General features: G+C 43.6%; 1 protein-coding gene across 1 annotated transcript in view; it reads right to left on the bottom strand.

Annotated features, from left to right (window-relative positions):
- Positions 1–324: 324 nt before the first annotated feature.
- LOC118391174 (UV radiation resistance-associated gene protein-like) overlaps positions 325–24547 on the bottom strand; it is a 153889-nt gene continuing 129666 nt past the window's right edge. Inside the window, exon 15 of the mRNA XM_035782280.2 lies at positions 325–7200. Within this exon, the coding sequence (XP_035638173.1) occupies positions 6396–7200 (805 nt within the window). The 3' untranslated portion in view covers positions 325–6395. The remainder of the gene's footprint in view (positions 7201–24547) is intronic.

Genomic DNA, 24547 nt, shown 5'->3' with positions numbered 1-24547 from the left:
TTGTTTTTTATGACTATGCTTTTTTTCCTGGTTGCATTTTGTATTTATTTCGATGTGTGTATTTTATGTCATTTAGGGCTCATCTGTAAAAGATACCTTGGTCTCAGTATGACTCCCTGATTAAATAAAGGTTAAATCAATTTAAAAAACCTCAGCGAGACTTACCTGGATAGCATGGTCCCAGATCTGTTTGTGTCATCATCTCACCACTTATCATGCCAAACAGGTCTGGTACCAGGCAATAACGTGGATACATACAGGTTAAATAAAATGCATACACACATGCCCATTCACACCTCCGAAACAAACACAAGTAGACCAGTGTACAGGGGGCTAAATACATCCATGCTATTGGACTGAAAGTCTTTAATAATAAACACTCTCCATACAAAAGTAAACAGTTGAAGTCAGAAGTTTACATACACTTAGGTTGGAGTCATTAAAACTCGCTTTTTCAACCACTCCACAAATGTTGTTTTGGCCAGTCGGATAGGACATCTACTTTGTGCAAGACACAAGTCATTTTTCCAACAATTGCTTACAGACATATTATTTCACTTATAATTAACTGTATCACAATTCCAGTGGGTCATACATTTACATACACTAAGTTGACTGTGCCTTTATACAGCTTGGAAAATTCCAGAAAATTACGTCATGGCTTAGAAGCTTCTGATAGGCTAATTTACATCCTTTCAGTCAATTGGAGGATGTATTTCAAGGCCTACCTTCAAACTCAGTGCCTCTTTGCTTGACATCATAGGATAATCTAAAGAAATCAGCCAAGACATCAGAAAATAAATTGTAGATCTCCACAAGTCTGGGTCATCCTTGGAAGCAATTTCCAAACGCCTGAAGGTACCACGTTCATCTGCACAAACAATAGTACGCAAGTATAAACATCAGCAAGGAAGAAGTCAGTGCTCCAAAACCGCCATAAAAAAGATTGTACTTTTTGGAGAAATGTCCTCTGGTCTGATGAAACAAAAATAGAACTGTTTGGCCATAATGACCATCGTTATGTTTGGAGGCTTGCAAGCCGTAGAACACCATCCCAACCATGAAGCAGGGGTGGCAGCATTATGTTGTGGGGGTGCATTGCTGCAGGAGGAACTGGTGCGCTTCATAAAATAGATGGCATCATGAGGGTGGAAATTATGTGGATATATTGAAGCAACATCTCAAGACATCAGTCAGGAAGTTAAAGCTTGGGCGCAAATGGGTCTTCCAAATGGACAATGACCCCAAGCATACGTCCAAAGTTGTGACAAAATGGCTTAAGGACAACAAAGTCAAGGTATTGGAGTGGCCATCACAAAGCCCTGACCTCAATCCTATAGAACATTTGTGGGCAGAACTGAAAAAGCGTATGTGATCAAAGAGGTCTACAAATCTGACTACACCAGCTCTGTCAGGAGGAATGGGCCAAAATTCACCCAACTTATTGTGGGGAGCTTATGGAAGGCTACCCAAAATGTTTGACCCAAGTTAAACAATTTAAAGGCAATGCTACCAAATACTAATTGAGTGTATGTAAACTTCTGAATCACAGGGAATGTGGTGAAAGAAATAAACGCTGAAATAAATCATTCTCTCTACTATTATTCTGACATTTCACATTCTTAAAATAAAGTGGTGATCCTAACTGACCTAACACAGGGAATTTTTACGAGGATTAAATGTAATCTAACTTCCAACTTCAACTGTATGTACAAGGTCACATACTGTATAGCATTTTATGGAAATGATCTACTATCCGTCTCTACTATCAATCTCTCATCATAAATACAATACATTTCAATAATAATAATAATAATAATAAAATATATGCCATTTAGCAGACGCTTTTATCCAAAGCGACTTACAGTCATGTGTGCATACATTCTACGTATTTCAACAGTCATCCAATACAGTACTTGATCAAAATAAAAAAAATCAGTTGACCATATCAGCTTGTCTACAGAAATCTCTGTGGTCCTTTCCCAGAGCAATACACAGGGGACACAGTTAGACCCAAATTGTATGTAAGTATTTTAAAGACTTGAACCCAGGTCTGATGACTGTTCTAATACTTTACAATGTTATCATTGACTGACTGATTGCCTATGAGGGAAAATAATAAAGCATGAATTCCTTTAAAACAAAAACACAAACTCAGTGAGACATTATAAATAACGCACATTGCCGCCAGTGCAAGAAAAAAAGGAGTTCAACAGGGAAATGTAAGAAAAATGACAAAAAAACAAAACAAGAAGACTAACATGTAAGGCCTGAATGAGACATTCCAACAGCATAGAGTACACATAGGTTTGCACATTTTGGGGAATATTCAGAGGTGAAAACCTTCTGTGGGAATTAACGGGAATATATGGGAATTAACGGAAATATATGCAAAATAATATTAATACCATTTAAATGAAGATGTTTTCTTGCATTGGATATATTTACCTTATCATAAGTAGACATAATTGCAAATGATTAAATCCTTCCAATAGAAATAAAAATAACAATTTAGTTACGAATTGAACTTTAATTAAATGAGTTGACTCTTCACAGGGGATGATTTCACTGAACAACAAAAGAAAAAGAATATTGAATTATCCCCAATGATCCATCGCATCTCCCAAAAACGTTTTCAACATACATCTGTTAAATGATAGCCTAGAAACTAAAGCTTTGGTTGTCTTCCTCTCAGGCTTCCATGTCTTCTCCCTGGATCTCCTCAATGTCCACCTCTTGAACATCAGACTCCGAGGCCTCATCTTCAGTGTCACTTTCCAACCTTGTTGAGCAACCTTGTTGGCACAAAAAGCCTCAAATTCTCCCGGACGGCCACATATTTTTCAACCAATTGGTCAGCCTGTTGTGTGCTTTGGTAGGTGTGTTCCCAAACAAGGATCAGTTGTGCTCTGAGGCGGCTGATGTTGGTGGGATTTGGAATGTTTTTTTGTTTGTTAAAAAAACAATTAAACATTTTTTTATTTAACGAGGCAAGTCAGTTAAGAACAAATTCTTATTTTCAATGACGGCCTAGGAACAGTGGGTTAACTGCCTTGTTCAGAGGCAGAACGACAGATTTGTACCTTGTCAGCTTGGGGATTCGAACTTGCAACCTTTCGGTTACTAATCCAATGCTCTAACCACTTGGCCTAAATGATGGAGTCAACAGAGGAAAGAGCCTCAGATCCACAAAGTTCCTTCCACCAGGTGGCTGATGAGACATGTTGGCACAACTGCCATATCGCATCCACATCCAAAAGCCCTTGCTTGGAAATGTACTTCACCAGACTGCCAAGAACCTTGCCCTCATTAAAGGCCAAGGTGGTGAGACATGGTAGTGATGACACTATAGACCTTGTTCATCTCTGCGCCAGACAGGATGCTCTTGCCAGCATACTTGGGTCCAACATATACGATGCAGGCAGAAGTCTTCACACTTTTTGATGTATTTCAGAACTGCAGTTTCCTCTGCTTGGAGCAACAGTGAAGTGGGCAGGGCAGTATGGATTTCTTCTCTTACATCTGCAAGCAGAGTCTGAACATCAGACAGGATGGCATTGTCTCCCTTAATCTGTGCAATGGCTACTGCTATAGGTTTCAGTAGTTTCAGGCTGCTTAACACTATCTCCCAAAATACATCATCCAGGAGAATCCTCTTGATGGGGCTGTCCATATCGGCAGACTGTGATATGGCCTTTTCTTGGAGAGACTCCTTCCCCTCCAGGAGACTGTCAAACATGACAACATCACCCAAATGGGTGTTGCTGGGCAGCTTAAATCTGGTGCTCTTGTTCTTCTCACTTTGCTTGGTGAGGTAGATTGCTGCTATAACTTGATGACCCTTCACATACCTAACCATTTCCTTGGATCTCTTGTAGAGTGTATCCATTGTTTTCAGTGCCATGATGTCCTTGAGGAGCATATTCAATGCATGAGCAGCACAGCCAATGGATGTGATGTGAGGGTAGGACTCCTCCACTTTAGACCAAGCAGCCTTCATGTTCGCAGCATTGTCTGTCACCAGTGCAAATACCTTCTGTGGTCTAAGGTTATTGATGACTGCCTTCAGTGTGTCTTTTGTCCCTTGTGTCTGTGCTCTTGTAGAATACTGGTTGAGGGGTGGAGATGATATAGTTAATTATTCCTTGCCCACGAACATTCAACCACCCATCAGAGATGATTGCAATACAGTCTGCTTTCTCCATGGTTCGCTTGACCTTCACTTGAACTCTGCATCCAACAAATGAGTAGATAAAGCATGTCTGGTTGGAGGGGTGTATGCTGGGCGAAGAACATTCAGAAATATCTTCTGATACACATTGCCTGTGAGCATCAGAGGTAAACCAGTTGCATACACAACTCGAGCAAGACATTCATCATAATTTCTCTGACTTCGTTCCTCCACAGTGTCAAAAAAACGTCTGATTCCAGGAGGACCATGAGCTGTTGCTATCAATATCAATCATCATTTTCACCTCGAATAGAAGTAGAGGGACTTTTGTCAGAGGTTACTTGTTGTGAGCGCTCAGGAACTTCATGCACTTGGCCAGATGATTCTGCAACTTTGTTGCATTCTTCATATATGATTTGGCAAAGTATTTGCAAATGTACACAGCTCTTTTTCCTACATTAGCTACAGTGAAATGTCTCCACACATCAGATAGTGCCTGTGGCATTTTCCTGTAATGATTAGAAAAAAATGTATAGAACAAAAACCAAATACTATTCCATGTACAGATAAATAGTTAAGCAGTTAGATTAAACAACTTCTTTGCAAGATAAATGTTTTAAAATGAAACATATGGAAACAGGTGAATGAACACGCCTCAGCAGGCTCAAGCAAGCTAAAACCCACATGGTAGCAAAAACTAACTAGCAGAATTGTTAACAAGTTAGAAATGATTTAAAACAAACTTTGCTGTAGGCTAATATTTTCTAGTTAACAAAGAATCATGTATGTCATATGCAATATATTCACCCCACCCAGTATTGTAATCAAAACTTACCAGAAAGCATGTAGTCCTTGGCTCAGACAGTGTAGTAGTGAGGGCTCTCATTAGTGTGCAAGATCTTGAGAATCAGTTGTACATGTGAGGGAAGAATGCACTGTGCATGCAGAGGGTTGCGATTCCATTTAATTGGGGATATCTTAACCAAAATATGCCCCAAGACCTAGAATTGCCTAGACCTAGAATTGTGTATCCCACAAAAAAGGTTCACTATTTTAAGCTACATTTTTTGATACAATTAGACGAAATTCCCCAAATTCCAGGGCTTAAATTCCCATGGAAAATTTCTGGAAAAATTCCAGAAAATTAAAGGAACGTTTCCGACCCTAAGTACACACCAGAAATGTTTTTGGTCTATTGAATAATATGTGAATTATTAGACTTTATATTAATACTTATATTAATGGGGCTTATTAAAATAGTAAAAAAATAAAAACCGGGTATGGAGAAGTCAGAGAAATTGCACTGTATCCCTGCCATGTGCCATGAGCTCAAGCCTCCCTCCCACATGTCATGGTCCCTTGGGATAAAGACAGGGCAGCCCTATCCAATGGCTGTTGGACCTGGAGGTGCAGGGCGTAACAGTTACGGAGTATCTGATTGGGCCAACAGTCTAAGCTGCCCTGGCCTAGTGACCGGTCAATTTGCTGTACCTCCTTTCCTCTGTCAGCCATGCTGAAGACCCTGGCTTTGTTCAAATTCATCTCTCCTTCCCTTATTACTGTTATTACTGACAGGTACAAGGACTGGACAGGTACAAGTGAAGACTCTATAGCTTTCATCAAGCTGCTCATGTTAGATTACTGGTTACTTCAAGGAAGGGAGGAAGGATACATTTTGTGTGTTTAAAGGTGGTCACAACACAAAAAAACCCCTCCCCCTTCCACAGCATTGCCATGCATCCTGAAAAAAGAAAGCTGCGGAAGTGTTTCAACCACAAACATTTGCTTTATTTAATTTCAAAGCATTATAGAAATCAGAGGAGGCTGGTAAGAACAGCTACAGGAGGACAGGCTCATTGTAATGGCTGCAATAGAAAAAAATGGAACGGAGTGAAAGGTGGTTTCCATATGTTGGATGTGTTTGACTCCGTACCATGAATTCCATTCCAGTCATTACAATGAGCCTGTCCTCCTATAGCTCCTCTCACCAGCCTTCTCTGATATACATGTTTTTCGAGAAGTGCAAATTTGTCACATTCCAAATACCGTAGTTCCTATGTTTGATTTCAATTGATGCATGGAGAGAGGGAGAGTGACACACACACCAAAACACACAGGACCCCCCTCTCCACTAAGTTCATGTCCCTGTCTCATGTGTCCTGTGACTGCAGTCCTGCCCTCACCCCCCAGCCCAGCCCTCCCCTCAGGTCCTGCTCTCCTGTTGTCACTTCTCAGAGGAGTTCTTGCGTGGCCTGCGGAAGCTGGACATGTTCTCATTTAGTGCATAGATGCGGCGGGAGAACTCCTCGAAGCAGGCGGCATCCAGCTCGCCCAGCACCTGCTCATCACACTCCACGGCCACCGCGTGCTCCACGGGGATGCAGGGGTAGTCCTCCAGCCTGGCCCCGTCCCCCAGTCCTGTGGCCTCAGTCCCCATGATCTCCTCTGCCTGCTCCACCGAGCAGCACAACTCTGGGTTCAATGCCATGGTCACTGTTAGCCCAGTTGTGGGCCCCGCCAGCCCGTAGCCTGGCATCACTAAGCCATTCATGGTATTCTGCTGGCTGGTGAGTGCCACCTCCTCCAGTTCCTCAATGGTGCTGTCCCGAGCCGGAGTGGGGCAATCTGAGCCTCCTGTGGTGGTGGAAGGCAATTGCTCCACAACCACCACCTCTATTTCTCTGTCTCCATCCTCCTCTCCTGGGGCTGGTGTCTGCTGTGCCTGGACCTCCAGAGTCTTGGCCAGGTCAATGCTAGCGTCCAGGGAGGAGGACATGTGTTTGAGGGAGGGGGAGGGCGGCGGCAGGCCCCCCTGGGGTTGGTCTATGGCCATGGCCGTGTTGTAGCTGGGAGGAAGAGAGGCTTTGTACTTCTGCTTGTCGGCCTCAGAGCTGGCCCTCTTCCTCAGTGAGCCCCGGTCTGGAGAGCTGGTGTCGGTGGGGAAACCCACCTCTGACGCAGCCGAGACACTGATCTGAGACTTGGCTCCTGTCGGGACCGGGATAGAGCTGGAGACATGATGCCGGTCACTGTGGGAGAGAAGGAGAGATGGAGAAAGAGGGAGGTAGGGAGAGAAAGAAAGAAATAATGAAAGAGGATATGATGGATATGCTCATAAGTCTTTCACATCCAAGGGTCATGGAGAGAGGAAAGGATAGAGGGAGGAAGGCTCCCCTCCCCTGTCTAGCCCCCAGGCCTCTCTGATCAGACATGGTTCTGCATCTCATCTCTCCCCCTCCTGATCCAGATCCCAGACAGCTGGTCCACTGCAAATCACTCCCCATTATTACATTCAAAAACATATTCTCAGCTCATGCAACGGCAGGGCCATGCAGAGTAGAAGCTCACAGCATGCGTTCTAGAAAGTATGCGGGACATTTTTGCGGAATAACAGATAACAGACACGACAGAGCAACCCCCATCTGTCCCATACAAACCCTAACCGTAAATTAACTTAAACAAGGGGTCCATAGCTGTTTAGCCATACTTAACCTGATCATTCAGGTATGAGAGGAGACATTGGGGGGAAATCTCATGGGGTCAAAGGTGAAATTGGGTCCCTGTGCTGTCAGAGGTCCACCTGTGGCTGGTTAGAGAGCAGAGGAGCCTGGGTAAGTGATCCTGGCTTGTTAAACAGGTTAAAGGGGTGGTGAGGTCACTGGGTGGTGATGTCCCTGTATCAGACGCCAGACAGTCTAGTCTAGCGTGTGGCAGCAAGACGCACACAGAGAGGACCTAGAGGCCTATGCCAGGGGAATGTTTCAAACACACAGCGACTGACTGGTCATTGCCTAGCTGTTTGATGGAGTACTTCAGGACTCAACACATGGTAGCTTGTTAAGAGGGTCCCAACCGCAGCCCCTGCCCCCTGTGGAGGCAGCAGAGCACAGGGCACTGACAAAACAGTTCACATACAGGGTTTAAAAACACACATGCATGCTAGTGCTGAGCGATTAGTGTTTTTTGAGGTCGGTTCAGTTTTAGTTCGATGATTAAAAAATAATCACCGTTTTTGATTTTTAATAATAATAATTATTTGTTTTACATTAAGTGCACAATGCATTATGTGGGTTGAATGCTGTAACAAAACTGAATAAAACAAGTAATACAAGTCCCATGATGGTAGTGGCTGCTTATTACCGATTACTTTAATAAAATATTTCAGTTTTATTTGATGGTCTATATTATTTCATTCCAAGTCATCATCTCATCTCTACAAAGCTGCTGCCTATGATGTCTGACAAAACCACAACTTTAGTAGTTCTTCAAAGTAAATAAGGGATACTTTCATGATGACTGAATACCAATTATCAATCACTTAGAAAATGTATTTTCAGGTAGATACCTCGCAAAGCAACTTCTCTCTATCCCTCTCGATCGTATGTTCTTCTGTCTATTCTCTCCCTCTCAGTGTCTGCCCCACACAAACCGGACAAGTAGACGGGCAATGGATTATGTTAATTGTAGTTAATTAGCACATTTTCTGGGCAAAAATATAAAGAATATTGGCCTGTTGGAGATGACAACTCCCTACTAGATTGCAATGTTCAGGCTTGATCTGATTTATCTCTAGAAAAACTGCACATTGAGGTCACAGAAGATATATATATATTATACTCATTTCTTTTTACTTCAGTTTATTTTGGTAAATACTTTACCACTCTTTTTCTTAAAACGGCAATGTTGTTTAAGGACTTTTATGTAAGCATTTCACTGTAAGGTCTACACATGTTGTATTCGGCGCACGTGACAAATACAATTAGATTTTGATTGGACATAAACACACACAGCTCACTGCTGATGAGTCAGTCACAGACACAAGACAGCAGAGTGTCCTCAACCTGCCCTATAAATGAGGAAACCCACAAAGTGGATGGCCCATGTCATACCTGATCATAATTATAGCCCACAGCCAGCATTTAATAAGCAGCTTACAGGAACACACAAGATGAGCTCAAACGTTCATGCAAGGTAAAAACAAATAAAGATAATGAGTTGAGATAACCTGGCATGAGAGCTCTTCTTTCTGAACAATAACTGGGGATACACTGTGCTGCACTTATTCACAGTGCGTGTCTATCTGGAAACATAATCTAACGCAATTGCCTTCACATTGGCCCTTAGCGACTATACAGTATATCCCATAAACCAAGGCTAAATAGAAACAACATGCTGTTCAAAACTCTTGATCAGTTTTCTCAAAAAAGCCAAAAGTTTAATGGTTTGCCATTAATGATTTGTATCTGTGAACTCCTCAACAACATTATTATGGTGTTTTGAGCACGCTCCAAAACTAAAAAACAAAACCTGATTTGGAAGACGGGAATAAAAAGAGACCTTCCATGAGAACTGAATTATCATTCCAGCGAGCAAACCCAAACCGTGGTCCAGGCTGGGCCCCTATCAAACAGAGGACAGGTTGGAAAAAACGGAGCTGACTGTTTGTTAAGCAGGAGTTTCAAACATTCAACACATAATTTATAACAAGCTAATGACTGCCTACAGTCTGTTGTCTGCTGAATGATGTCCTCGTGGCAAGAGCTCTGAGACTGATCCAATCTTTGATTTGAATTAATATCAAGCCTTCTAGTTTCTCCCTGGCCCTCTCCCAGTACCCCTACCACACAGTAATCCATCTCGGCTTCAGGAGAACCCAGGTTAGGATCCAGGAGAAAGCTGGCCAACACAGATGCCTTCATGCGTTTTGGCTCCGAAACACAGTGATATGATATACAATCACATTGCGTAAAACATATGACCACTTCTTCTTTTCTGGGAGTGTTTAGATGTCACAATAATAAGGCCTGGATAATAAGGCATTTCTTGTTTGGAGCACGTTTGTTTGTAACATTTAGCTCCCCTCCAAATTGGTTCCTTTAAACAGCTGTCAAGTTAAGTCCCTTAATCAAGAGTGCAGTAAAGAGTCTGAGGAGTGGCGGCAGGAGGAGAGGGGGAGGAGGCTAACCCCCACAAATCTCCTTGAATGGGCTGTCATAATATTTTTTCATGCAGCACATTGTCTCAGTATGACTCCTGACACATTGCTTTTTATTCAGACCAATTAGGCTGTCCCCCTCCTTGCACCACTCCCCATACAGTAATTATTGCTCTGCTCAGAGGAAGGGAGAGCAGTAGTACACTTCCTGAATACTGTTGAAAAACCTGGAACCCATAGAGCGGGAGGACGGTGAGGGATGGAGGGAATATTGGCGGATTTACAGGAAGAACTCTCCATTGGAGGGAAGCAATGAAGGGTCTAGTTTTCACACAGTAGCCCATTGTGCCTATAAACAACACATAAAGTTAATTTGGAAAGTATTCAGACCCTTTGACTTTTTTCACATTTTGTTACGTTTACAGCCCTATTCAGAAATTGATTTTTCCCCTCTATTTATTTTTTAATAAAAAAACAAAAACATCCTCATCAATATACGCACAATACCCCATATTAACATTTTAGAAATGTTTGCAAATGTATTAAACCTAAAAGCAGAAGTACCTTATTTACATAAGTATTCAGAGCCTTTAATATGAGGCTCAAAATTGTGCTCAGGTGCATCCTGTTTCTATTAATCGTCCTTGAGATGTGTCTACAACTGGATTGGAGTCCCCTGTGGTAAAATCAATTGATTGTACATAATTTGGAAAGGCACACACCTTTCCAGGTCTCACAGTTGACAGTGCATGTCAGAGCAAAAACCAAGCCATGAGGTCAAAGGAATTGTCCGTAGAGCTCAGAGTCAGGATTGTGTCGAGACACAGATCTGGGGAAGGTTACCAAAACATTTCTGCAGCACTCTGATAGAGCTCCAGAGTTCCTCTGTGGAAATAGAAGGACAACCATCTCTGGAGCACTCCACCAATGACCAATTTGTCATTATGGGGTAGTGTGTGTAGATTGATGAGGGATTAAAAACCAAAAATGTAATCATTTTATAATAAGGCTGTAACGTAACAAAATGTTGAAAAAGTCAAGGGGTCTGAATTCTTTCCGAATGCACTGTACTTGGACCAAGTTGAAATCCAAGCTAGTAGTGTTGTATAGTATGGTAGGTTGCAGTGGTGGCGTGGGTAGTACAGCCAGGCATACTCTACTGTTGGCATCCCTGTCTCTTTCAGGGCGGACATTGGACGACCTGTGATTTACAACCAAAGGGACAAAGTACTTCACTCTGGACGTTCTAACTCATCATTAAGTTTTACTAGTCCTCTAAGCCCTGGCGGACTTCCTTGTCAATGATTTCACCACATAAAAGCTACCTGAGCCCTCTGCCTAAACCATTAGGCCCAGACTTGGCAGGCCCAGAGGCGGATAGGCCCACTTCTCCTCCCAACATGTTTGTTTTAAATGGGGTCTTTCTTCCTCTGCCTGTGTCAGACTCAGCCCTGGATATTCCAGGCAGGCCAGGAATTTACTAAACCAAACATTTTCTGCTGTCTTATCCTCAGACAGGCCTTGTTTCAGGTTCAAGGCATAGCTCTCTTCATTTCCAATTCCTGCTAAGGAGCTGTGATCAGAGCCAAAATACACAATAAAGATAAGATTCAGGCTTTGATGTCGTGGCAAGCGAAAATCCCACAGGAACTACTAAACCAAATGCTATAACTGAAATATTGTAATACACACTAATAGGGTGGAGGGGAGTTTAAATGAAAATATTGTAATAGAGCAAGACTCCTCTGTCCATGTCTGGCCTTTTGAAGACGGAGAACGTAACCATCGTATGAAAATCACCACAGCATGTTAAACATATTGAACAAGTCGATAGTATGAACACTTAACAGTGGTGCCAATTGTGACTGCACACTGTTGTATTTGACTTGATTTTCAGCAGTTTGTATGGCACAGAGAACTACAGTACCACACACTGTCTCACAGTAAGACAGATTGTGTTATTTTGCGACATGTTGTGTTAGAATGACATAACTGTGGGGATCTATGCAGTACCTCAGCGAATGGCAATTACTAATGAGATCAGCTGGCCCTGCTGGCTCAGTACTCTGTGACACATAGAGGAGAGCAGGTCTGTTCTGAGCTGGGCTGTTCGATTCATAGAGACCTGGTGGTAGGGAGCGTTCCTCCAGATGTTAGCTCATTCCTGCCTCATCCATGGAGAGCACTGTACAGTTAACACACACAGAGACATACAGACAAACACAGGCACACACCCTGCAACTCCCAACCAAGAGCGTGTGTTTACAGACACAGGCTGTCTGTGTCGGGATGCTCGAACTCATCCAAACAAATTAGCTTTATTTGATTGATTATACTGTATGAGTTCCTCCACAACATCAAGCATCTACCCTTATCATCTCATCAACTACCATCCCTATGACTTAACTGGAACAATAATCTCCACATAATGAAACACCTACTGTGCTGGATGTGTGCCACCAGCTTTCCTGCAATGCATGTTGAGTTACTTACTGACACAGACCAGGACCAGTATTCCTGACTGTGTTATTGGCCATTTAGGCTGAACTTGCTTGGTTGTCACAGGTGGACATTTGCGGGAGTGAAGATAGAGACACGCAGCACGCAGGCACACACATACACATGCCAGGCTAAACATTTCCTCCTGTGTGTTCTGGGACTGTGTGTGTTTGAAGGCAGTTAAGGAGGGGTTCAGATTTAATGCCGTTATCACTGTTCTCTCACCAGGGGTTTTGGGGGGAATCTTCGGAACCTCCGGGCGGCTGGAGAAGCAGCCGCTGCCGGGGCTGTGTTCAATCATCTAGCCCCCTCACCCCAGACTCGGTGCACCGGCCTGGGCTTAGGACCTGTGAACCTCTGCCAGGGCCACCGCAGATGTGGAGCCACAAATGGGAGCTTAACGGGTTTGTTTTGAACTTGGCAAGCAAGTTCCTCCAAGTCAAATGTTTCTGGCTGCCTTAACCACTTTCTTGGTTCTGTAACATTTTTAGGTATCTTTAAAGTAAAGGGGCCAAGTCCTTCCTCTTCTATACACCTGTGTATTCTGTGCCACTGAGATGTACATACGTCTTGACTCTGTTTGCAACTGTTTTAGTAGGAAGGGATCGGTGTAGGAACATAAAAAAACAGCCTCTTTCCATACAGTACAAACCTTAAACAATCATATACACTGAGTGTACAAAACATTTGCCCTCAGAACATCCTCAATTCGTCGGGGTATGGTGTCGAAAGCGTTCCACAGGGATGCTGGCCCCTGCTGCGTCCAAAGCTTCCCACAGTTGTGTCAGGTTGGCTGGATGTCCTTTGGTTGGTGGACCATTCTTGATACACAGGAAACTATTGAGCACACTCAAACCGGAGCGCCTGGAACCTACTACCATACCGCTTTCAAAGACAACTAAGTTTTTTGTCTTGCCCATGAATGGCATACACACACAATCCATGTTTCAATTGTCTTAAGGCTTAAAAGTCCTTCTTTAACCTGTCTCCTCCCTTTATCTACACTGGTTGAAGTGGATTTATTTTTATTTTTGTTTTTTTTATTTCACCTTTATTTAACCAGGTAGGCAAGTTGAGAACAAGTTCTCATTTACAATTGCGACCTGGCCAAGATAAAGCAAAGCAGTTCGACAGATACAACGACACAGAGTTACACATGGAGTAAAACAAACATACAGTCAATAATACAGTATAAACAAGTCTATATACAATGTGAGCAAATTAGGTGAGAAGGGAGGTAAAGGCAAAAAAGGCCATGGTGGCAAAGTAAATACAATATAGCAAGTAAAACACTGGAATGGTAGTTTTGCAATGGAAAAATGTGCAAAGTAGAAAAAATTATTGGGTGCAAAGGAGCAAAATAAATAAATAAATTAAATACAGTTGGGAAAGAGGTCGTTTTTTTGGGCTAAATTATAGGTGGGCTATGTACAGGTGCAGTAATCTGTAAGATGCTCTGACAGTTGGTGCTTAAAGCTAGTGAGGGAGATAAGTGTTTCCAGTTTCAGAGATTTTTGTAGTTCGTTCCAGTCATTGGCAGCAGAGAACTGGAAGGAGAGGCGGCCAAAGAAAGAATTGGTTTTGGGGGTGACTAGAGAGATATACCTGCTGGAGCGTGTGCTACAGGTGGGAGATGCTGTGGTGACCAGCGAGCTGAGATAAGGGGGGACTTTACCTAGCAGGGTCTTGTAGATGACATGGAGCCAGTGGGTTTGGCGACGAGTATGAAGCGAGGGCCAGCCAACGAGACAGGTCGCAATGGTGGGTAGTATATGGGGCTTTGGTGACAAAACGGATTGCACTGTGATAGACTGCATCCAATTTGTTGAGTAGGGTATTGGAGGCTATTTTGTAAATGACATCGCCAAAGTCGAGGATTGGTAGGATGGTCAGTTTTACAAGGGTATGTTTGGCAGCATGAGTGAAGGATGCTTTGTTGCGAAATAGGAAGCCAATTCTAGATTTAACTTTGGATTGGAGATGTTTGATATGGGTCTGGAAGGAGAGTGTACAGTCTAACCAGACACCTAAGTATTTGTAGTTGTCCACGTATTCTAAGTCAGAGCCGTCCCGAGTAGTGATGTTGGACAGGCGGGTAGGTGCAGGTAGCGATCGGTTGAAGAGCATGCATTTAGTTTTACTTGTATTTAAGAGCAATTGGAGGCCACGGAAGGAGAGTTGTATGGCATTGAAGCTTGCCTGGAGGGTTGTTAACACAGTGTCCAAAGAAGGGCCGGAAGTATACAGAATGGTGTCGTCTGCGTAGAGGTGGATCAGGGACTCACCAGCAGCAAGAGCGACCTCATTGATGTATACCGAGAAGAGAGTCGGTCCAAGAATTGAACCCTGTGGCACCCCCATAGAGACTACCAGAGGTCCAGACAGCAGACCCTCCGATTTGACACACTGAACTCTATCAGAGAAGTAGTTGGTGAACCAGGCGAGGCAATCATTTGAGAAACCAAGGCTGTCGAGTCTGCCGATGAGGATGTGGTGGTTGACAGAGTCGAAAGCCTTGGCCAGATCAATGAATACGGCTGCACAGTAATGTTTCTTATCGATGGCGGTTAAGATATCGTTTAGGACCTTGAGCGTGGCTGAGGTGCACCCATGACCAGCTCTGAAACCAGATTGCATAGCAGAGAAGGTATGGTGAGATTCGAAATGGTCGGTAATCTGTTTGTTGACTTGGCTTTTGAAGACCTTAGAAAGGCATGGTAGGATAGATATAGGTCTGTAGCAGTTTGGGTCAAGAGTGTCCCCCCCTTTGAAGAGGGGGATGACCGCAGCTGCTTTCCAATCTTTGGGAATCTCAGACGACACGAAAGAGAGGTTGAACAGGCTAGTAATAGGGGTGGCAACAATTTCGGCAGATAATTTTAGAAAGAAAGGGTCCAGATTGTCTAGCCCGGCTGATTTGTAGGGGTCCAGATTTTTCAGCTCTTTCAGAACATCAGCTGAATGGATTTGGGAGAAGGAGAAATGGGGAAGGCTTGGGCGAGTTGCTGTTAGGGGTGCAGTGCTGTTGACCGGGGTAGGAGTAGCCAGGTGGAAAGCATGGCCAGCCGTAGAAAAATGCTTATTGAAATTCTCAATTATGGTGGATTTATCAGTGGTGACAGTGTTTCCTATCTTCAGTGCAGTGGGCAGCTGGGAGGAGGTGTTCTTATTCTCCATGGACTTTACAGTGTCCCAGAACTTTTTTGAGTTAGTGTTGCAGGAAGCAAATTTCTGCTTGAAAAAGCTAGCCTTGGCTTTTCTAACTGCCTATGTATAACGGTTTCTAGCTTCCCTGAACAGCTGCATATCACGGGGGCTGTTTGATGCTAATGCAGAACGCCATAGGATGTTTTTGTGTTGGTTAAGGGCAGTCAGGTCTGGGGAGAACCAAGGGCTATATCTGTTCCTGGTTCTAAATTTCTTGAATGGGGCATGTTTATTTAAGATGGTTAGGAAGGCATTTAAAAAAAATATCCAGGCATCCTCTACTGACGGGATGAGATCAATATCCTTCCAGGATACCCCGGCCAGGTCGATTAGAAAGGCCTGCTCGCTGAAGTGTTTCAGGGAGCGTTTTACAGTGATGAGTAGAGGTCGTTTGACCGCTGACCCATTACGGATGCAGGCAATGAGGCAGTGATCGCTGAGATCTTGGTTGAAGACAGCAGAGGTGTATTTAGAGGGGAAGTTGGTTAGGATGATATCTATGAGGGTTCCTGTGTTTAAGGCTTTGGGGGGGTACCTGGTAGGTTCATTGATAATTTGAGTGAGATTGAGGGCATCAAGTTTAGATTGTAGGATGGCTGGGGTGTTAAGCATGTTCCAGTTTAGGTCGCCTAGCAGCACAAGCTCTGAAGATAGATGGGGGGCAATCAGTTCACATATGGTGTCCAGAGCACAGCTGGGGGCAGAGGGTGGTCTATAGCAGGCGGAATCGGTGAGAGACTTGTTTTTAGAGAGGTGGATTTTTAAAAGTAGAAGTTCAAATTGTTTGGGTACAGACCTGGATAGTAGGAAAGAACTCTGCAGGCTATCTTTGCAGTAGATTGCAACACCGCCCCCTTTGGCAGTTCTATCTTGTCTGAAAATGTTGTAATTTGGAATTAAAATTTCAGAATTTTTGGTGGTCTTCCTAAGCCAGGATTCAGACACAGCTAGAACATCCGGGTTGGCAGAGTGTGCTAAAGCAGTGAATAGAACAAACTTAGGGAGGAGGCTTCTAATGTTAACATGCATGAAACCAAGGCTATTACGGTTACAGAAGTCATCAAAAGAGAGCGCCTGGGGAATAGGAGTGGAGCTAGGCACTGCAGGGCCTGGATTCACCTCTACATCGCCAGAGGAACATAGGAGGAGAAGAATAAGGGTACGGCTAAAAGCAATAAGAATTGGTCGTCTAGAACGTCTGGAACAGAGAGTAAAAGGAGGTTTCTGGGGGCGATAAAATAGCATCAAGGTATAATATACAGACAAGGGTATGGTAGGATGTGAATACAGTGGAGGTAAACCTAGGTATTGAGTGATGAAGAGAGAGATATTGTCTCTAGAAACATCATTGAAACCAGGAGATGTCATTGCATGTGTGGGTGGTGGAACTAATAAATTGGATAAGGTATAGTGAGCAGGACTAGAGGCTCTACAGTGAAATAAGCCAATAAACACTAACCAGAACAGCAATGGACAAGACATATTGACATTAAGGAGAGGCATCCTTAGTCGAGTGATCAAAAGGGTCCAGTGAGTGGAGTGGTTGGTTTGGGGATCACAGCGTTTTAGACAGCTAGCCAGGACACCGGTAGCAAGCTAGCATAGGATGGAGATCTGTTGTTAGTCACCTCTTGCGTTCCGTCAGTAGATTAGTGGGGTTCCGTGTGGTAGAGGGGATTAGTCCAAATCACACAAAAAAAACAAAAAAAACAATAGATATAGTTATAGAGGCCCAAGAAGAAACATAATAATAATAAAAATAAATAAATTGTCCGATTGTCTATTCTGAGAGCAGCCGGTAAGACAGCTAACGGTTAGCAGGCCGCAGATGGGCGTTCAGGTAACGTCGCGACGGAGGAGCCAGCCGGATCTCCTTCGGGTAGATAACGTCGGCAGTCCAGTTGTGAAAGGCCTGGTGGGGCTCCGCTTAGGCAGTAAAACGGGTCCGGATAGGTGACTGCAGCCCAGGAGTGATTGACGGAGCTCAGGAGTGATTGACGGAGCTGGCTAGCTCCGGAGTAATTGATGTTTGCTCCGGAATCGACGAGAGCAGATAGACACACGGATAGCAGCTAGCTAGCTGTGAGATCCGGGAATGAATGTCCAGAGAGCAGTTGAAATCCAAGGGCATGGAGAGAAAAATTGGTCCGGTATGTTCCGTTCCGAGCCGCGCTGCGCCGTACAAAACTGGCGATAGATTTTCGAGCGAAATGATAGCTGATGACCACAAACCGTGGTTAGCTGAATACTAACGATTTGCCAGTAAAGAAGCTAACTAGCTTCTGAACTAGCTTCTGATTAGCTTCTGGCTAGCTCCTGGCTAGCTTCTGGTTAGTTTCTGGCTAGCTTCTTGGAGTTTCTGGCTAGCTTCTTGGAGGATTGCAGATTTGAGATAAATAATACTTATTTATAAATATAAATTGGTGAGGCGGGTTGCAGGAGAGTGTTTTGAAGATGAGTTGATGGAAAATAAAAATAAAATATATGTGAAAAAAAAAGTTGTAAATATATATATATATACAGGACACGACAAGACGAGGACAAAAGACGTCTGAACTGCTATGCCATCTCGGGACTACCTATTTAACAAGTGGCATCAATGAGGGACCATAGCTTTCAACTGGATTCACCTGGTCAGTCTGTGTCAAGGAAAGAGCAGGTGTTCTTAATGTTTTGTACACTCAGTGCACTGTACTTCCCAATGAAGTTCCCTGGATAAAGCCCATATTCCCATGCATGAGAAGAGCCCTTCTGGTCAGTGTATTGTGCATGCTGAAAGCTCTATATGGAGGGGGAAACGTCTACACAGTTCATGGATGGTAATGGTTCCATTGTACATGCCCTCGCCACACCACCACCCCTGTATAGTAGTGGAGGAGAGGGGAGGGGAACAGATATCAAACCCCTTTCCCTCTCACAGTCTACCAGTTAACTCCCTTCAGCTGCTGCACAGCATTTTTATGCATCCATATTTCATACGCTAGGCCCCTCCGCTGGAAATAGTATCTGGATTTAGGCTTTTTCAGGAAGAGGGGAACTGGAAGTAATACAGGGGGAGGAAGGGCAATAAAACAAGTCCCATGCAAAAGGAGAGCAGGAATGAACGCATGTCTTCCCCGTTTCAGTGTTTCACTACTTCAGTGTGAAGCCCCCGAGTCAGACCACCTTCCTGTCCCCCAGTACCTGCTGTCTGAGTCAGTTAGAGGGGAGAACTATGTGGGTCCTGTGACGAGGACCTAACTTATGGCCTGTTCAGGCTTACTGCACATTCTCACCCACACACAGGGTGTTCTAAGTCTGCTGTGTGAACAGCCAGCCGCCGTCCCCTGACGAGTATTTCAGCCCTGTGTGTGTGTGTGTATGTGTGTGTGTGAGTACGTGTGTGAGTACGTGTCCGTTCGGCAAGGCAGGCTTTCGTAAGGTAGGCTCTCGAGACGGAAACAAAACTGTGTGAGAGTAGGTGTGCATGTTGGGTAAGCACCTGTGTGTGTGTGTGCGCCAGAGGGTGTGTGTACACGGCCAGGCCAGCTCCAGAGACGGACACAGAACTTTCACGGTTCTCAGCAAGGTTCTCAAACTCCTGAGTCAACACAGTGGAAGCCTTATTTCGTCCCCTGCGGCCTCGTTGTCTGGTATTGTTTCCTAAAACCGAACAGAGCTTCTCGACATCAGAACAGCTAATCTCCAATTGGACAAAGACTTCTACTTCACTCGAAGGAGAGACCACTATAGAGGCTGGTGTGCGGGATACCTGACGAGACTACGACGCAGAGTGGATAAATCGCTTATACCCTCCGTTCTGCTGGCGAACGCGCAATCACTGAAGAATAAACTGGATGAGCGCCGTTCTGACGTTGTCAGATGTGGCAGGGCTTGCAAACTATCACGGATTACAAAGGGAAAGCCAGCCGCGAGATGTCCAGCAACGCAAGTTTACCAGACAACCTTCTATGTGCGATTCGAGGCTAGAAAGCTGAACTATGCAAGAGATCAACAGCTGTCCTGGACGACTTTGTGTTCAAGCTCACCGTAGCCGATGTGAATAAAACCTTTAAACATGTCAACATACACAGATGGATTACCAGGACATGTTTTCAAAGCATGCACTGACCAACTGGCAAGTGTCTTCAATGACATTTTCAACCTCTCCCTGACCGAGTCTGTAATACCTACATGTTTCAAGCAGAACACCATAGTCCCTGTGTCCAAGAACGCCAAGGTAACCTGCCTAAATGACTACCGCCCCATAGCACTCACGTCTGTATCCATGAAGTGTTTTGAAAGGCTGGTCATCGCTCACATCAACACCATCATCCCGGAAACCCTAGACCCACTCCAATTCGCATCCCACCCCAACAGATCCACAGATGACACAATCTCATTTGCACTCCACAGTGCCGTTCCCACCTGGACAAAAGGAAGACCTCTTTGAGAATGCTTTCATTGACTGTAGCTCAGCGTTCAACACCATAGTGCCCACAGTCATCATTAACTGGATCCTGGACTTCCTGATCGGCTGCCCCCAGGTGGTAAGGGTAAGCAACAACACATCTGCCACGTTGATCCTCAACATGGGGTGCCCTCAGGGGTGCGTGCTTAGTCCCCTCCTGTACTCCCTGTTCACCCACGACTGAGGGGGCCGCGCACGACTCCAACACTATCATTAAGTTTGCCGATTACACAATGGTGGTAGGGCTGATTACTGACAATGGACAGCATATATAGAGGTCAGAGACCTGGCAGTGTGTTGCCAAGTCAACAACCCCTCCCTCAAAGTGAGTAAGACAAAAGAGATGATCGTGGACTACAGGAAAAGGAGGGCCGAACACGCCTCTATTCACATCGACAGGGATGTAGTGGAGTGGGTCGAGAGCTTCAAGTTCCAAAGGCTTAACAGCTTCTATCCCCAAGCCATAACACTGCTGAACAATTAATCAAATGGTTACCTGAAAAATGTGCATTTTTGATTCAATAAAAACATTTCAACAATTACGCTGCTACCAGCTGTTTATTATCTACGCATAGTCACTTGACCCTTACCTACATGTACATATTACCTCAATTATCTTGACTAACCTGTACCCCCGCACATTGACTCAGTACCGGTACCCCATGTATATAGCCTCGTTATTTTATTGTGTTACTTTAAAAAAAACTTCAGATTATTTAGTAAATATTTTCTTAAAACTGCATTGTTGGTTAAAGGCTTTCACTGTAATATTCCTCTAGACCTGTTGTATTCTGCGCATGTGAAAAATAACATTTGATTTTTACTACTGAACTAATTTAGGCTTGCCATAACAAAGGAGTTGAATACTTATCGACAGTGAAGAGGTGACTCCGGGATGCTGGCCTTCTAGGCAGAGTTGCATATCCCAGACTGGCCAATAAAAAAAAAATTAAGATGGGCAAAAGAACACAGACACTGGACAAAGGGACTCTGCCAAGAAGTCCAGCATCTCAGAGTCGTCTCTTCACTGTCGACGTCGAGACTGGTGTTGTGTGGGTACTATTTAATGAAGCTGCCAGTTGAGGACTTGTGAGGGGTCTGTTTCTCAAACTAGACACTCTAATGTACTTGTCCTCTTGCTCAGTTGTGCACCGGGGCCTCCCACTCCTCTTTCTAGTCTGGTTAGAGCCAGTTTGCACTGTTCTATGAAGGGAGTAGTACACATCGTTGTACAAGATCTTCAGTTTCTTGGCAAATTCTTGCATTTGAATAGAGTTCATTTCTTAGAACAAGAATAGACTGACGAGTTTCAGAAGAAAGGTATTTGTTTCTGGCCATTTTGAGCCTGTAAATGAACCCACAAATGCTGATGCTCCAGATACTCAACTAGTCTAAAGAAGGCCAGTTGTATTGCTTCTGTAATCAATTCAACAGTTTTCAGCTGTGCTAACATAATTGCAAAATGGTTTTCTAATGATCAATTAGCCTTTTAAAATGATAAACTTCGATTAGCTAACACAACGTGCCATTGGAACACAGGAGTGATGGTTGCTAATAATGGCCCTCTGTACGCCTATGTAGACATTCCATAAAAAATCTGCCATTTCCAGCTACAATAGTCATTTACAACATTAACAAAGTCTACACTGTATTTCTGATCAATTTTATGTTACTTCAATGGACAAAAAAATGGCTTTTCTTTCAAAAACAAGGACATTTCTAAGTGACCCCAAACTTTTGAATGGTAGTGTATATTCTTTTTCATTTTTGAGAAGAGCCCATAAGTAAGCATTTCACTGTTAGTCGAAACCTGTTGTTTACGAAGCATGTGTCAAATAACATTTGATTTGATCTTTTGAATGAACATTCAACATTACCATGTAAATTATTGCCTCAATACCAGGCAGCCATTGAGAGTGTTGCCAGGGTTAGAGATACCAAGCCATTCTATAAGTCATTATCAATAAAACGTCACAATAAGGTGCAGAGTGCTCGATTTGCCTGCTGGGGGGCAAGGAGATTACTAGCTCTGCTAAAACCATTGACAACTGTGTACACTTTTTCAAGCAATTGTTAAATAATGTTAACTATTCAGTTGTAATACCATCACCTCTTGAAGAGCATAGTCGGAACTACAAATTTCAGATTTTTCCATGCAAAACAACTGCACACATTTAGCTTTATCAGAGTTATACAGCAAGTAACTGTAAGCGTTGTCATTTTTTTATTTCACCTTTATTAAACCAGGAAGACCCGTTGAGAACAAGTTCTCATTTACAACTGCGACCTGGCCAAGATAAAGCAAAGCAGTGCGACAAAAACAACGACACAGATATAAAAATTGGGATAAACAAACGTACAGTCAATAACATAATTGAAACATCTGTGCAAATTAAGTAAGGAGGTAAGGCAATAAATAGGCCAATAGTGGCGAAGTAATTACAATTTAGCAATTTACACTGGAGTGATATATATGCTGATGAGGATGTGCAAGTTATATATAATATAATAATATATGCCATTTAGCAGACACTTTTATCCAAAGCGACTTACAGTCATGTGTGCATACATTCTACGTATGGGTGGTCCCGGGAATCGAACCCACTACCCTGGCGTTACAAGCGCCATGCTCTACCAACTGAGCTACAGAAGGACCACAAGTTGAAATACTGGTGTGCAAAAGACCAGAAAAACAAAAACAAATATGGGGATGAGGTAGGTAGTTGGTTGGACGGGCAATTTACAGATGGGCTGTGTACAGCTACAGCGATTGGTAAGCTGCTCTGACAGCTCAGGCTTAAAGTTAGTGAGGGAAATATAAGTCTCCAACTTCAGTGACTTTTGCAATTCATTCCAGTCATTGGCAGCAGAGAACTGGAAGGAAAGGCAGTCAACGTAGGTCTTGGCTTTAGGGTTGACCAGTGAAATATACCTGCTGGAGCACGTGCTACGAGTGGGTATTGCTATGGTGACTAGTGAGCTGAGATAAGGCAGAGCCTTACCTAGCAAAGACTTATAGATGACCTGGAGCCAGTGGGTTTGGCAACGAATATGAAGCGAGGGCCAGCCAACGAGAGTAAACCGGTCGCAGTGGTGGGTGGTACATGGAGTTTTGGTGACAAAACTTATGGCACTGTGATAGACTGCATCCAATTTGCTGAGTAGAGTGTATTTTGTAAATGACATCGCCGAAGTCAAGAATCGGTAGGATAGTCAGTTTTACGAGGGTATGTTTGGCAGCATGAGTGAAGGAGGCTTTGCTGCGAAATTGGAAGCCGATTCTAGATTTCATTTTGGATTGGAGATGCTTAATGTGAGTCTGGAAGGAGAGTTTACAGTCTAACCAGACACCTAGGTATTTATAGTTGTCCACATAATCTAAGTCAGAACCGTCCAGAGTAGTGATGCTAGTCAGGCGTGGGCAGCGATCGGTTGAAGAGCATGCATTTAGTTTTACTAGCATCTAAGAGCAGTTGGAGGCCACGGAAGTAGTGTTGTATGGCATTGAAGCTTGTTTGGAGGTTTGTTAACACAGTGTCCAAAGAAGGGCCAGATGTATACAGAATGGTGTCGTCTGCGTAGAAGTGGATCAGACAATCACCCGCAGCAAGAGCGACATCATTGATATATACAGAGAAATGAGTCGATCTGAGAATTGAACCCTGTGGCACCGCCATAGAGACTGCAAGAGGTCCTCACAGCAGATTTGACACACTGAACTCTATCTGAGAAGTAGTTAGTGAACCAGGTGAGGCAGTCATTAGAGAAACCAAGGCTGTTGAGGTCTGACGATCAGTAACTGTTTACTGTCATCAATTGATCATATAATTTCAGAAACATGAGGAGAGTCTCACAATACACCTCTCAATATTGACCACCATTAGATATTTTATCGATATAAAATAAGTGGCTTAGGTTAATTTCCCATCCTTTGCCGATGTTACCTGATAATGTTTACTTTGCAAGCTACCTGATGAAACTGTCTTTGAACAGTTGGCTAAACATACAGTGGTAAGTAAACCTAATGTACTATTTTCTCCAACCAATATAGGCCTACCTAGCGAAGTTACCTAACATCCCCTTTTCAACATTGTTTTTTAATCACAATTGCTGCTAACAGACAAGTCTAGCTAGCTTAACAACAGATCCGGTCAATATGGCTAGTTAACAAGCTACATTTCAGGGAATAAACTAGATGGCTATATTATCCAAATAGTGTTTTTATTTGCTTGCCATCTATAGTGACAGTAGTCAGACAACTCTACCAGGAAGAGGACTCTTTCCA

Source organism: Oncorhynchus keta, chromosome 12, assembly GCF_023373465.1.
Source record: "Oncorhynchus keta strain PuntledgeMale-10-30-2019 chromosome 12, Oket_V2, whole genome shotgun sequence".
In the NCBI taxonomy this organism is placed as follows: Eukaryota; Metazoa; Chordata; class Actinopteri; order Salmoniformes; family Salmonidae; genus Oncorhynchus; species Oncorhynchus keta.
The sequence above is the reverse complement of the archived record's forward strand: the minus strand, read 5'-3'. Positions and strand labels throughout refer to the sequence as shown.